This window comes from Canis lupus, chromosome 22 (genome assembly GCF_003254725.2).
Source record: "Canis lupus dingo isolate Sandy chromosome 22, ASM325472v2, whole genome shotgun sequence".
NCBI lineage: Eukaryota > Metazoa > Chordata > Mammalia > Carnivora > Canidae > Canis > Canis lupus.
This window is the reverse complement of record NC_064264.1, coordinates 6,033,956-6,048,232: the sequence shown is the minus strand read 5'-3', so window position 1 is coordinate 6,048,232 and position 14,277 is coordinate 6,033,956. Positions and strand designations below refer to the sequence as shown.

General features: G+C 37.3%; 1 protein-coding gene across 2 annotated transcripts in view; it reads right to left on the bottom strand.

Annotated features, from left to right (window-relative positions):
- The window catches only part of NUFIP1 (nuclear FMR1 interacting protein 1), a 74,492-nt gene that overhangs the window by 16,587 nt on the left and 43,628 nt on the right, over window positions 1–14,277 (bottom strand). For both annotated transcript variants that reach the window (XM_049099194.1, XM_025478235.3), the window contains exon 10: window positions 6,669–12,695. In XM_049099194.1, the coding sequence (XP_048955151.1) occupies window positions 12,579–12,695 (117 nt within the window). In that variant the 3' untranslated portion in view covers window positions 6,669–12,578. The remainder of the gene's footprint in view (window positions 1–6,668; window positions 12,696–14,277) is intronic.

Genomic DNA, 14,277 nt, shown 5'->3' with positions numbered 1-14,277 from the left:
GAGAACCCTACATTCAGGGAACCTAATTCTTTTATAATGTGCAGTAAGCATACTTGCCCAGTGCTCCAGAGCTAATAGGTCTTTTAAGGTTAGCTGCCATACAAACAGTCTTGTAAAGACAGTCTAGAAAAAAAAGAAACACAAGAGACCCTGGGGGAAACCCAGCATTCATCTGAAACTTGCATGTAAACACATAATTACATAAGAATAACTAGTTGTGTAATTGAATTGCTTATGTTTCCACACCAGCCATTTGTCTAAAGGACCTAGAACAGTTGGATCTTTGGGCCAGGGCCTCTCCTTTCCTAGTGTCAATATGTCTCTTCGAATCGATTTTTGTAAACTATAGGCTATCAGTCCCTTTTCTCATTGAGATAGACGCAGCTTGGATATATATCGTCACTCTGGTCCTGTTCTGGCCAGTAACGAAAGCATCCTGTCTCTATAAAATGAACACACTTTCCAGATGTTGTTACCCCATTGTAAGATGACTATATGGAGAGGGCCATCATGTTTGCAAGTAGTTAAAAATTACCTTATTCCCCTTTGGTACCATCAGCCCCAATCCCAAAATCTACCTCAGAGATCTAGTTTGAACATAAAATTGCTTTCTGCTGTTTTTTGTTATATTTCCTTAAGGAAATGCATCTTCTATCTATAGATCATATCTTTGTAACACACACTGGCTGGTAGAAGTGTAGGAAAAAGTAACACCCAAGATATTAGCCGACTGAGATTCTTGACTTCCTACATCAACGGCAAACATGAGATTATAGCTGGTGCCTGACATCTATAAGAAGTACTTAATAAACCGTAGTGGTACCGTCAGGACTCAGGCAAGTAACAGAAACCAAGGAGTATAGTCATGCACGACAGGGAATTAATTTATCATTAGAATAAGAGAGTGTCTTCTAGAAACCCACAGGCAGGAATGCAGTCAATTTGGGAATGCCCACCCTGCCCTTGCAGCTGTTTGTATATGTAACTCCATTCATTCAGCTACTACGTGCCAGGCCCAATGTTTGTGGCTGGACCACAAGAGGAAACACAAATTGATCCACCCCTTTACAGCCTAAGTCCCAGGGCTTACAGTCTAGTAGAGGGAGACAAATCAAGTTATCACACAAGTAGATATACAAAGGCAACTGTGGTGATGCTGAGAAGGGCAGGTACGTGGTGCTGAGTGTGCAAAGGAGGACCTGACCTACTTAGGGAGGTTAGGAAAGGCTTTCTGAGGAAGTGATTGCTGAGGAGAGATCTAAGTTTAAGCAAGCAATAACATGACACTGGGGAAAAAGAAGAGCTTTCCAAGAAGAGAAAAGGCCTCCTGGCAGGACAAAAGCATGGCAAGGCACAAGGGCTGGAGCTCCGTGGCTGCAAAGTAGATGATGGTCCCTGCCCAAGGTCACAATAAATATTACCAGGGTCAAAGCACAGGGATTTCCACCCAGATCTGCACCACTCCTCAGCTATTTTCATTCTGCCAAGCCTCCCCAACCAGCAAACATCTTTCTACTCGAAACTCTTCTTAGGGATAGAGGTTCACCAATTAATGCTCCCAAGAAAATCGCCATGTAGAACAGGAAAAAGAAATGCAAAGGTTCAAGCCAGAGAAACCTTAGACCTTGCCACAGAATTGTTGTTGCTTTGAGTGAGACCAATCTGGAATTGAGAAGTCTTGGGGAAGATCTGTCAGTAGTATTCAAAGTGTGGTCCATGGGGCACCTGGGTGGCTCATTGAGCGTCTGCCTTCGGCTCAGGGCTCAGACGTGATCCTGGGGTCCCAGGATCAAGTTTCGCATGGGGCTTCCCGCAGGGAGCGTGCTTCTCTCTCTGCCTATGTCTCTGCCTTTTTCGCTCTCTGAATAAATAAAATATAATCTTAAAAAAAAAAAAAAAAAGTGTGGTCCCCGGACCAGCAAAAGCAGCATCTCCTGGGAACTTAATAGAATCGTGAATTCTCAGGCCCAACCAGAGAACTATGAGTCAGAAACGTGGGAGGGGGTGTCCCAGCAATCTGTATTTTAATCGGAAAGACGCCCAGCAGGGGCTTCTACTGCACACACAATGGTCTACATCAGTGCTTCCCAAACCTGTCAGACCACATTAATCACCTGGGGAACTTGTTAAAATATTCCTGAGCTACAACCTATTATCTACAAAACCCAGAATCACAGGTAGAAACTTATATTCACACGATCAGCTGGGTTTGGGAGTCCCTGCTTGATACCAAATAATAGTGACTGACACAGTGAACAATTAATTTTCAAATGCCATTTTTCCTTCCTAGGTGATTAAGGGTAATAAATACTGGGCTCTACAAGTCTGATTCAGTACCTAACGTGATTGATACTTTCTTGTTTTGACTTGATATCTCATTTAATGTTTTTTGATGAATATCTCATCTCACAGTTTCACATCATCACATCCACCAAAAACTGTATGAGATCTAACGAGTGCCTACCAAATTCAAACCTTGTTATTTTAGTTATGGTCTAAAAATCTGTTCTCGAATATGTCCCCATGATTCAAAATATCCAAAAGAATGCACCCAAGCCTTGGAATACAAATATGTATCTAATTCAGAACTTTTTCTTTTTCCTGCCTCTGCAAGGAAGTAGATGTTCTATTACAGTGATTCAGCATTGTTTTAAATATATATAAAAATAAATATGGGAGGAATTGAGCCAATATTGTCTAAAAACAAAAAACAGAAAATACTTTCAGAGCTGAAAGAACAGATATTACCATAGATTCATTTTAATGCAATAACATTCTCAAGAATTTCCCATTTTAGAATTCTTCGATATTCTGGAATTTATACAATTCATCTGCAAATAATACTGATTGGTCTACTGTAGAGAATTTTACATGTTCTCAGACAAGGTAATAACATACGACTTCTCTCAAGATAGAAGAAGGCCACAGTCCAGTGAGAAAGGACCAAAAGAAATCAGCAGTCACTGTGACATAAAAAAAGGCCCCAATTATTGGTTATCTTAAGGTAGTTTAGTGGTTAGAACCAGCAATATTTGTGTAAAATCAAAATTTGTGAAGTGGCTGCTGCTACCACTCCAGTAAGACATGGAATCAATTTCAGTGGTTTTTAAAACATGGCAAAGAACATGGGAAGAAAATGTAGCCTGGATTAAATAAATGTCCATTTAGATATTAAAAAGAAATCACTCTGAAATTAATAATGGATTATTTCCCATTACATGTTATCATCTTCAAAAAAAGAAAAACAGAAACCCTTCTATAGAGCACAGAATCTAGAAGGCAGAATCAAGAAGGTAAACTGTTTTTTTTTTTAAGATTTTATTTATTCATAAGAGAGAGAGAGAGAAAGAGAGGCAGAGACACAGGCAGAGGGAGAAGCAGGCTCCATGCTGGGAGCCCGACGCAGGACTCGATCCCGGTACTCCAGGATCGTGCCCCGGGCCAAAGGCAGGCGCCAAACCACTGAGCCACCCAGGGATCCCAGTAAACTGTTTTTTTAAAGATTTTATTTATTTATTTGAGAGAGACAGAGATAGTAAGAGAGAACACGAGTGGGGAAGAGAGGGAGAAGCAGGTTCCCCAGTAGGCAGGGAGCCTGATGTGGGGCTCAGTCCCAAGACCCAGGGATCATGACCTGAGCTGAAGGTAAATGCTTAACCAACTGAGCCACCCAGGTGCCCCCAAAAGGTAAACCATTTTATCTGTAAAAATAAAGGGACTAGAACAGCAAAATAAGTTTAAGTTCCTCTTCTACATTTTTATAGAATAAGGAATTAAGTCACAGATCCTTATCTCATACTATATGCAAAATAGATTAAAGATCAAAATACAATATCACAAAAGTATTAGAAAACATATACTTATATGTTTTAGGATAACACAAAGCCATCCCAGAAAAAGTAACAGAACAAACTTCTCCCCAAATAAAAATGCTAGTAAGAGACTGCAATACTTAACAAAAGATTAAGATCCATAATAGAGTATGTGTACAAATCAGAAAGAAAAAAAAAAAACAAGCAATCAATAGGAAATAAGGAATTAGAACACACAATTCACAGAATGCAATGGCCAAAAAAAAAAAAAGGGGAGGAGAAATGTTTGGCCTCTAGTGTCAGGAAAATGCAAAAAAAAAAAAAAAAGAAAAAGAAAAGAAAAAGATGCCATTATCTCACCTGACAGAGTAACAAAATTACTCTACTTGCTGTTTGGGGATGTTCTCATTCCTCAACAAGGTTATCTAAGTTCAACCTGTTACATGTTGAAAGGTCCAACACTAAGGACCTGCTACTGCTCTGGACCAGTATCTGCTGATGGGACCAACTCCTGGGGTAGGAGTATTTGAAGGAAAAGCACATCCACCCCCACCCCCCCTGTCCCTGAGGCCACGTGGGATACAGAAGGGGAAGCCTGGGCACCACCTGGTCCTTCTCTTAGAGTTTCATATCCTCTTCAGGCATCTGAATGTAAAGTGAACTCTGAGGGAATGTCAAAAAAAAATTTTAACTTTAAAGCCTTAAAGTCTTACAGCACCTGGTGTATTTCATGCATCAGCAAAACCAGTAAAAAGATTAGTAAGAGCGTGGATAAAAAGAACCTCTTGTGAACCTGTCAAGGAATAATTTTCAAAAGTTGGAAACAACACAGTAAACACAGGTCAAAGATTTCACTTTTTACCAAAGAATCCCAAAGGATGACAAAAGACAATACCGGAAAAGGATAAGGGGAATAAGATTACTAAGTCAAATGATCAATGTCTTACAAGGCTAAACAATCATGACATCCTTTCTACCAGAGAAAATGAATAGGTCATTCTACCAAATAAAAATCACATGCGGCTTATCGATATTGTACAAGTTAACACCAGACGTTACATAGTCTGGGCCCTAATCAATCAGTCAAACAAAAAGGGTCAGTTAACCATTAGATGGATTTGTTAGATACTGCTCTAGTACAGTGACTTCCCAAACATTTTAGTCTGAGGACTCCTTTACACTCTTAAAAGTTATTGAGATCTCCAAGAGCCTTTGTTTATGTGGATTCTATTTGTTAATATACATAGCATTAGAAATTAAAACAAAATTTAAGCATATTAATTCACTTAAAAACAACAAACCATTTACATATTGACATAACTTTTTTTAAATCTCTATTTTCTAATACAAAAAATATTAGTGAGCTGAATGGCATCATTTTACAGTTTTCCAGATCACTGGCATTTCAAAAAAATAATTTATTGATGACATTAATTCAATAATTACAAGGTTACAAAGACTATAACAGGCATAACTAAAGATAGCTAATAAGAGTACTGAGAACGTGAGTTAAGCTCTAAAAACTCATGTATGTTCATCCTCAATCTACCACTTTAGAAAATTCTAGATCACACACGAATACCCAAGGACACTTCCCATTAGCTGTCACATATTATATAGCATCACATATTATATAGCCTTTGGAAAACTCTATCCAGTCATAAAAAGAATGAGAGTGAAAAAGGCAAATGTCCTATAATTATGAAAATAGTTTGAATTTCACAGACCCCCCTCTAAATTTAGGGTACACTTTGGGAACCAATGATCTTGTAGGACACTGAAAGGGTATACAGGAATCTATTTTCCTTATTTCAAGTTTCGATATGTTTTCTAAACATATTTTTAATAAGAATGTAATTTAACATAGCCTTTTAAAGGCATTTGACCTGTGAGCCCAAGACTCCTACAGAAATACTCATAAACACACACACATATGCATACACAGAGTATCACTGTAAATTCAGTAGTGTTCACTGCAGTCTCATTAACATTGGAGAAAAACTGGAAACAAATTTCCCCATAGGGGAATGATTTACAAAGTGAAAGTGCATATATGCATATGTGCATATATTTACATATATATAAATATTCATGACATACTGTCAAGTGAAAAATTTGCAAAGCAATATCTATCGGCCACCTCATCACAAAATTTATATAAGCATATTTAGGTATTTGTAAATATATGTATTTTAAAAGTCTGGAAATACACACCAAACTATTAGCAGTGATACCTCTGGGTAATAGGATAAGAATAGTAGAGGGCAAAACAAACCTTTTTTATCTTATATACAACTGGATTATTTGAATTCCTACAATGAGCATATCGCTCTTGTCATAAAAAAACAACAAAATGAACAAGGCAACTGAGAAACACAGTGACTAAATACAGCATAGTATCCTGAACTTAATCATCAGAAAGGACACAATGGAAGACTGGAGAAATCCAAGTAAAGCCTATAGTTGAGTTCTACAAATTAAATAAAAATATAAAAATAACCAGAAAAATGTATAGACACTAAACTGCAAATACTTGACCCAGGCAATGGTGGTATTGCCCTCAAATAGCCAGAGATAAAAGACTGCTGGAAACCACAATAATGGAAACTTTCACACAATCTATGAAAAGGGAAAACTATTATAGGTTGTCCTGGGGGTACACAGAGACACATTCAAGTCAACAGGTACAAAAGACCGAGAGAAGACCCAGAAAGCGTTCCAAACACTAGCCACAGGTTGTGTTTCACAAGGGTACACTGCTCTGCAGGGCACAGTCTAGGGCAACAGCGATCAAGAACAGAAATTTCAATTCAGGTATGTTCTGCATATGTCTTCCTTATTACTCCATTTACTCACATTTACTAGTTTTCTCCTCTCCCAGTTTTGAAATAATCAATTCGTATGTGCCTCCCAAGAAGCCCCCAGCTATGCTAACAGCAGACTGTTTTGGAGCAAGTCTGCCCTCTGAAGCTCCAGCTTCCACATAGTAGAAGTGGCTTCTCTTCTCCCAGAGCGACCATTCAGTCCACATCAGCCTTGCGTATGGGGCAAATAGTTACTGGACAAAGGAAGTCAATAGGGCAGCTTTCAAATGAATATTAAATATGTGGCAAAACCTGCCCTGGTCTGTTCCTTCAGCAGGAACAGTCTGTTCCTATCTTCCTCCACTCCACTCTCACAACAGTAGTAGCCACAAGCTCTACTACAGTTGGCATGGCCATTTTCACAATTAAATGAAGATATAGCATCCATTTCAGAATTTAAAAGGTCTACTACTTCATGGAGAAAAGGAAGGTGATAATAATAGTAAATACAACACAGGAGTTGAGCAAATATTAAATATGTCCAATGTATATTTTTCTAATCTGGCATTTGTGATAAACAAGGTATGAAATGAAATACACATAATGATCTCAACTATGTTATCTTAACAAGTTATAGAAATTTAATTTGTCTGATTGGATAGCTGATGGTCTTAAGGAATTATTAATTGTAAAGATATGGTGGGGATTTTTTTCAAGTCCTTATCTTCTAGAGACATATACTAATTATACAGGAATAAAGTAGTAAGATGTCTGGGCATTTGCTTCAAAATAATCTCAGGTGGGGTGGGGAGGAATAGGTGAGTTATAGATGAAAATAAGACTGTCCACAGATTGATAAAGCATCGAAGCTGCTATCTGATAGTTGGGAAAAGGGGTATCATTACATGATGCTCTATACTTTTACATAGGTTTGAAATTCTCCAAAATGAAATGCTTTCTAAAAAGCCAGAAGAAGAATTTTTTTAAAAGATGCTTACTCTAAAACAGAATATAATGAATGAAGAAATTAAGTTAAAAGTAGATTAAAACAGCTCTTTTTATGTCTCTTTATGCTTCAAATTCCTTGAAGTGGTATTTAAAAAAAAATAACTGGAGATTACAACAGGGAAGGAGTACAAGATAGAAGGTAATATTGGGGTGCCAGTGGTTTTGAGAAACTTGTAAGTTCCCCACAGTGGTTCTTAAAATGTGGTCCTCCAGACAAACCTCAAAAGCATCACCCATAAACCTGTTAGCAATGCGAATTCACAGGCCACATGCCAACCTCCTTAATTATAATTTTTAGGGGGTAGGGCCCTGCAACCTGGATTTAACAAGCCCTCCTGGTGATTCTGGTGTCCATTAAAGGTGGGGAACCACAATAAAGCTGATCAGACTGATAAAAAGCAAGAGTGGAAAGCCTCAGCCCAAACCGGCCCAAGAGACAACCGAAAGATAAAAGCAATCCCAAGGATACACTAAGCTGAGTGTACACATGACAGAAAGGTGGACGCCTCCAGCTGTGACCATCAAGTCTTAACCTTGCCCACCTCCAAAACCAAATGGTTGGTGGGAGTGGGAGAGCTCTGCCCTGGAGAGAAGAGGTCTATCCTCAGAATAAGAGGTGAAGGTGAGGATGGGACAAGAGCAGAGATCTGCCCATTTCCCATCCATGTACTCCAAACAGTCTGCGTGAACAAGTCCCCGTTTCTCAGTCAAGGTAAACGTCTTTTTTTTTTTTTTTAATATTTTATTTATTTGAGAGAGAGAGAGTACAAGCAGGGGGAGCGGCAGGCAGAGGCAGAGGGAGAAGCAGGCAACCCTCAGAGCAGGGAGCCCAACGTGGGGCTCGATCCCAGAACCCCAAGGTCATGACCCGAGCCAAAGGCAGACGCTTGACCAATGGAGCCACCCAGGTGCCCCGGTAAGTGTCTTTTGAAGAAGGCTCATGCCAATGTGGGGAAAATACACACCCAATCACCAATATATTAATCAAGTGAATATCATATGTAAGAATGATCCTTTAAAGAAAACAAATAGTGTAAAGATAATTAGTAAACTGAACAAATTAAAACAATGGAGTTGGCAATGGAGAATACAAGTAATTGAAGGAATAGAAAATAACATGGAAATTCCAACTGATATCCTCAGAAATGTAAGGATACCACATCAATGAAAAAAGCAGTGAGGCCAAGAAAGCCATCTTGAATATTTAAAAACAAATTACTAAACTTAAAATGAAACAGAAGCTAAAATACTAATGTAATGGACATGCCTGAAGAGGGAATCAGTGATCTGGACATTAATATCTGAAGAAGTCTTCCAGAACAGAGCAAAAAGCCCAAGACAAAACATAAATGTCCAGTGACAGAAGATCAAGGCAGGAGGTCCCACACTCAAAAAGAGTTCCAGGAAAATGAAACAGATAAAATGGAAAGAAAATCATTAAAGAAACCATTTTAGAAACTGTTCTTCATCCAAGAATGGTACAATTCTACAGAGTGAAAGGACCATGGGGTGTGACAAATGTCCCACACACCTAGACACATAATGGTAAAACTTCTAGAGCTCCAAGCATAAAAAGAAAATCCTAAAAGCTTTTCAATGACAGAAAAACAGGTTTTTATCAATAAATAAAAAGAGAAGGTGAGAGAATTAGATTGGTGTCTGATTTTTTGAATCAGCAATACTGGATGCTAACAGACCATCACGTGAATGCTTCAAAATTCTGAAGGGAAAGGATTTTGAACTTAACACCCTAAACTCAATTAAAAAAAAAATTCAAATGGAGGATTCAAACTGATGGATTAATTACCTGATGATACACTGCAGTAAACCAAAAAACTAATCTTGGGATGAAAGAAAAAGCAGTGAGAAGGAAACAGTAATACTTGTATTTGTCTAAATAACTACGCATACTATTAAAACACACACAAACACACACCAAGGTAACAGAAATGAATCCAAAACAAATCCCACACGATGACAGAAGGAGATGTCCAGGAAGGGAAGTGCTACGATGCTAACGGAGAGAAATGGAAGATAGGGCCACTGTATCTACAGACTCAGAGAAAAAGATAACCACTAAAGGAACAGCAATAGGTTTAATTGTCTCCGAAGCACTAGAAAGAAAAATGAAGAGAAAAAAACAACAATCATGCCACTGAAATGCTGAAATAAGATACAAAAAAAAAAAAAAAAAAAAAAGGCTAGGATGGTCCCTCCAAACATTTCAACAATTTCAATTAATATAAGTGGATTAAATTCCCCAGAGGCTATTAGACTGAACTCCCAAAAAGCTGTTTTGACTACATTAATTGAGGGAAAATAGGTCAATGCAGAGAGTACTGAGGACAAGAGTATTTCACAGTTATAAAAGACACAACTCACCACAAGTCATCATATAATGCTTTCTTTTACATTCAGAAATCAGTTTGTTATACGAACAGTTGGACAGGAATGTAGATGGTATGAACAATTAACAAGCTAAATCCAAAAAAACCTTGTATCCAAGGGCAGGCACCCTTCCCCCTGAAAACACTCACAGAATATTTACAAATATTGACTGTGTATTTCATAAAGTAGAAACCACATAGGCTATATGGTGCTTAGAAATTAAATGCACTTGAATTCCTGGGTTAAATATAAAGGCAACTGAATCTGAAATTACCCACTAGAAATAACTGACAGTCACTAGAGCTCAAGACGGCCAGATATAGACAAGGCAATACTCAGAAGAGCAGTTTCAGTCTTAAATACATTTATTAGAAAACAAGAGAAATTGAAAATAAAACTTTGTACAATATACTCTAAAGCAGTGATTGTGAATATCCCTGGAGTTATGGGGGTCTGTGAAAGCAGCCTAGGAGTCTGAATTCATTTAGTATTTAAAGCCTATGGAACTTGCATGCCAGCCTATGATAAAACTGCAGAGTAAGTCAGATTTTAGGATATCAACCCAGTGTATAACGCTGGTTACTTCATCCTGATGAGATGAATTGGGTTAAGAGTCACAGCTATGAATAATGTAAAAATTAAACTGAATCCCTTAAAGTCAGGCAAGCCTCATTCATTTTTCTATTTTTAATCCATGTATACTGGCAGCACATAAATAAGCACTCAACAGTGTTACATAAATTGAATTAAGTAATGTGCTGGACAGATAATTTTCTAAAACATGGGATTCATTGCAGGAGGAGAGTTAAACAGAATAAAAAGGTCTGTATGGTGGGGCAGCCCAGGTGGCTCAGCAGTTTAGCGCTGCCTTCAGCCTGGGGCATGATCCTGGAGACCCAGGATTGAGTCCTAGTCGGGCTCCCTGCATGGAGCCTGCTTCTCCCTCTGCCTGTGTCTCTGCCTCTCTGTCTCTCATAAATTAAAAAAATCTTAAAAGAAAAAAAAAGTCTGTATGGCAGTTACAAAGTTGGGAAACACTGACCTAAATATGAATTTTGATCTTTGGTCTGTAGTATCATAGCGTTATATGCCAGGTGTTCCCGGATTCTGGATAGGATCTTATAAATATAGGAACAAGAGATCTTTCTTCAGGGCTGCCATCAGCTTTCTTGCTTGCCTTTTTCTTGCAGGCAAGACTCATGGACTTCAATAATCACAATGTTAGAAAAAATTCAATTTTTCAACCACATCAGATTAATTTTCTTTTAAATTTAAAAAAGGAAGGCTCCAGTTCTAGCTAGCACAAGCGACTAGGACATAAGATCAAAACCTCTGATATTGGGACACCTGGGTGGCTCAGTGGTTAAACATCTGCTTTCGGCTCAGGGCGTGGTCCCGGGGTCCCAGGATCAAGTCTCGCCTCCGGCTTCCTGCAGGGAGCCTGCTTCTCCCTCTGCCTGTGTCTCTGCTTCTCTCTCTGTGTCCCTCATGAATAAATAAATAAAATCTTTAAAAAAAACAAACTCTGGTATTAAAAAGACTCAAAAAAGATCTGTTTATTTAAAAACATTTTAAAAGGGTTCAATTAAGAAATATGCTCAGTTTTAAATATTAAAACTGAGGTTTTACATTATTTCACGAACTACAGTTTTTGCTACAAATTAGATGGACCTCATCAAGTACCATGCTTTACATTTGAGAAATTAAAAAGGTCCAATTCTGAACCATACCAAAAAGAAGCACTTCCAGTGAATCTAAACATACACAGAGGCCTTATCTATGTCAATATTCCAAACATTCAGTATTTGAACTACTTAAATAGTGTCAATAGGTGAATTTCCGAATGTCCTTGGAAATAAACTGGGAAATTTTAAATTTCAAGACCTTTTGAGTGTATTAATTTGATATGGTTTATTATTTAAATAATCCCCCTTGCTACAGTTAAAGGATGATTCTCATTTTCCTGCATTTAGACAAAATGACGGGGCAGGTCGGGTGGCCCAGCAGTTTAGCGCCGCCTTCAGCCCAGGGCGTGATTCTGGAGACCCGGGATCGAGTCCCACATCGGGCTCCCAGCATTGAGCCTGCTTCTCCCTCTGCCTGTGTCTCTGTCTCTCTCTCTCTGTGTCTCTCATGAATAAATAAATAAAATCTTTAAAAAATAATAAAATAAAGACGAAATGACTGTACTTCTCTCCGTAACCTACAGCTTTGCTCAATTATGTTTGCTGAATTAAACATTTTTAAGGTCTTTTTCTTTACTACTAACCCAATATCTTCAATTTTTGACTGGTCCCACAGCAGACTTCCTTACCTGACAGCAATAATACAAATAAATATAAGTAAAAAGTAGAACTCTACCAGCAAATATTAGGCAAACCCCAACAATAGAGACAGAGTCTTAAAACCAGTTATGTATTTATTTGCATAGATTCAAAGGAAAGAATTAAAAATCCAACATAATATTTCATAAGGTCTACAATTATTAATCCAGTTGTTTTTTTTTTTAAAAAAGGTTTTCCTCCACTAACTTTAGGATGGGCCTATTTCACATGAGTGCTGGTACCTATACATCTTTAGTTTTTGCAGAATTAGTATTAAGTCCAAAAAAGTCCTTTTTGATGATGTACCGAACACACTGTAAAATCACATTTCTTTCATGTCGAATGTCTGGAGCTAAAAGCTAAAAAACAATAAATAAAATGATTAGCTGGTAAATAAAATATATCCAGGAAACACAATCTAAAATATTATATATACCTTCTCCATATAAAGAATACAGAATAAAGATATATATTTATAATAACTTATATTTATAACCTATATATAAATATATATTTAAATCATTTCACTAAAAAAATAATGCAAGAACATTTCCTCTTAACTTACACCAAGACTATCTAGTTTTTAAACAGCATAAATGTTCACATTTTCAGTCCTTTCTAGGAGTATCTAAACAAAGGACAGGAAATGTAGGTTTAAAAGTCTGTAATTCTTTAACCTACAAATCATGTCAAAGAGGACCCTCTTAAACCTAAACCTACAAACAGTATAGAAACTTATAAGCAGATACAGTAAATATAGTAGTGATGAAACCAGCAGTAAAAAATCCCAACAGTCCTGGATTTTTACAACTTTTCATTTTTGTGCCTGTTGCAATTGAAGGCAATCTAAAAAAATTCCTGGTATTTAGAAGAAATACATAACCAAGGAATCATATATGATTTGCCAAAAAGGGTAAGATCATTCAATTTATTTTCTGATGTTATTAGTTTAGAAACATCACAGAGGAATGAACGTTCTGTGAAGAGATGATTTAATTTACCACTTACAAGGTATTTTAAAAATGCAACTTACTTTATATAAACACTGAAATTTATAAAATAAAGAGTACACTTCAGATCAATTCAAATAAGAAGCAACTGGGTCTCCATGTAACACCTCAAAGAGGGTAGCCACAGAACACCTTAGCTACAGTGTAAGCATTTAGCTGACAGGGCAAAAAGGACTTTTCACACACTGTCAAAAGTTCTAGGGGATCCCTGGGTGGCTCAGCGGTTTGGCGCCTGCCTTTGGCCCAGGGCAATACTGGAGTCCCAGGATCAAGTCCCGCGTTGGGCTCCTGGCATGGAGCCTGCTTCTCCCTCTGCCTTTATCTCTGCCTCTCTTTCTCTCTATGTCTATCATAAATAAATGAATAAATCTAAAAAAAAAAAAAAAAAGAAAGAAAGAAAGAAAGAAAGAAAGAAAGAAAGAAAGAAAGAAAGAAAGAAAGAAAGAAAGAAAGAAAAAAAAAGTTCTACAAGTCTAGTAAAAATTTTGGAATATTTTTCTATTACCCTTAGTATGAAAGAACTGGATCTTTGAACAGCTTCATGTCCATTACTTAGAATCAAAAGATGTGCTGCTTCCTCTTAAAATGTGAAGAAATAAGATTTTTCAGCACATCACACTGAGAATAAAGCCAATAATGCACAAAATAAACACATAAAAACCTCTTCCTCCTTTTAGTCTGCCATTGTACTTAGCTGTGCTTTCAGTGAAAACTTTAAAAATGTCAGTACACCTTAATACATATTTCCTTATCAATTAAATCTACAGATTCTTTCATTTTTAGCAGTTTTAAAAAGTGTAATGATTCCACATTTACTAAACATCAGCTATATGCCAAATGCAGCTTCAAAATTAAGATACACAAATAAGTCTTCAAAGAATAAAGGTCTTTGGTGAAGTTAAAAAGCATGCATGCATGAACCCATGCAGAA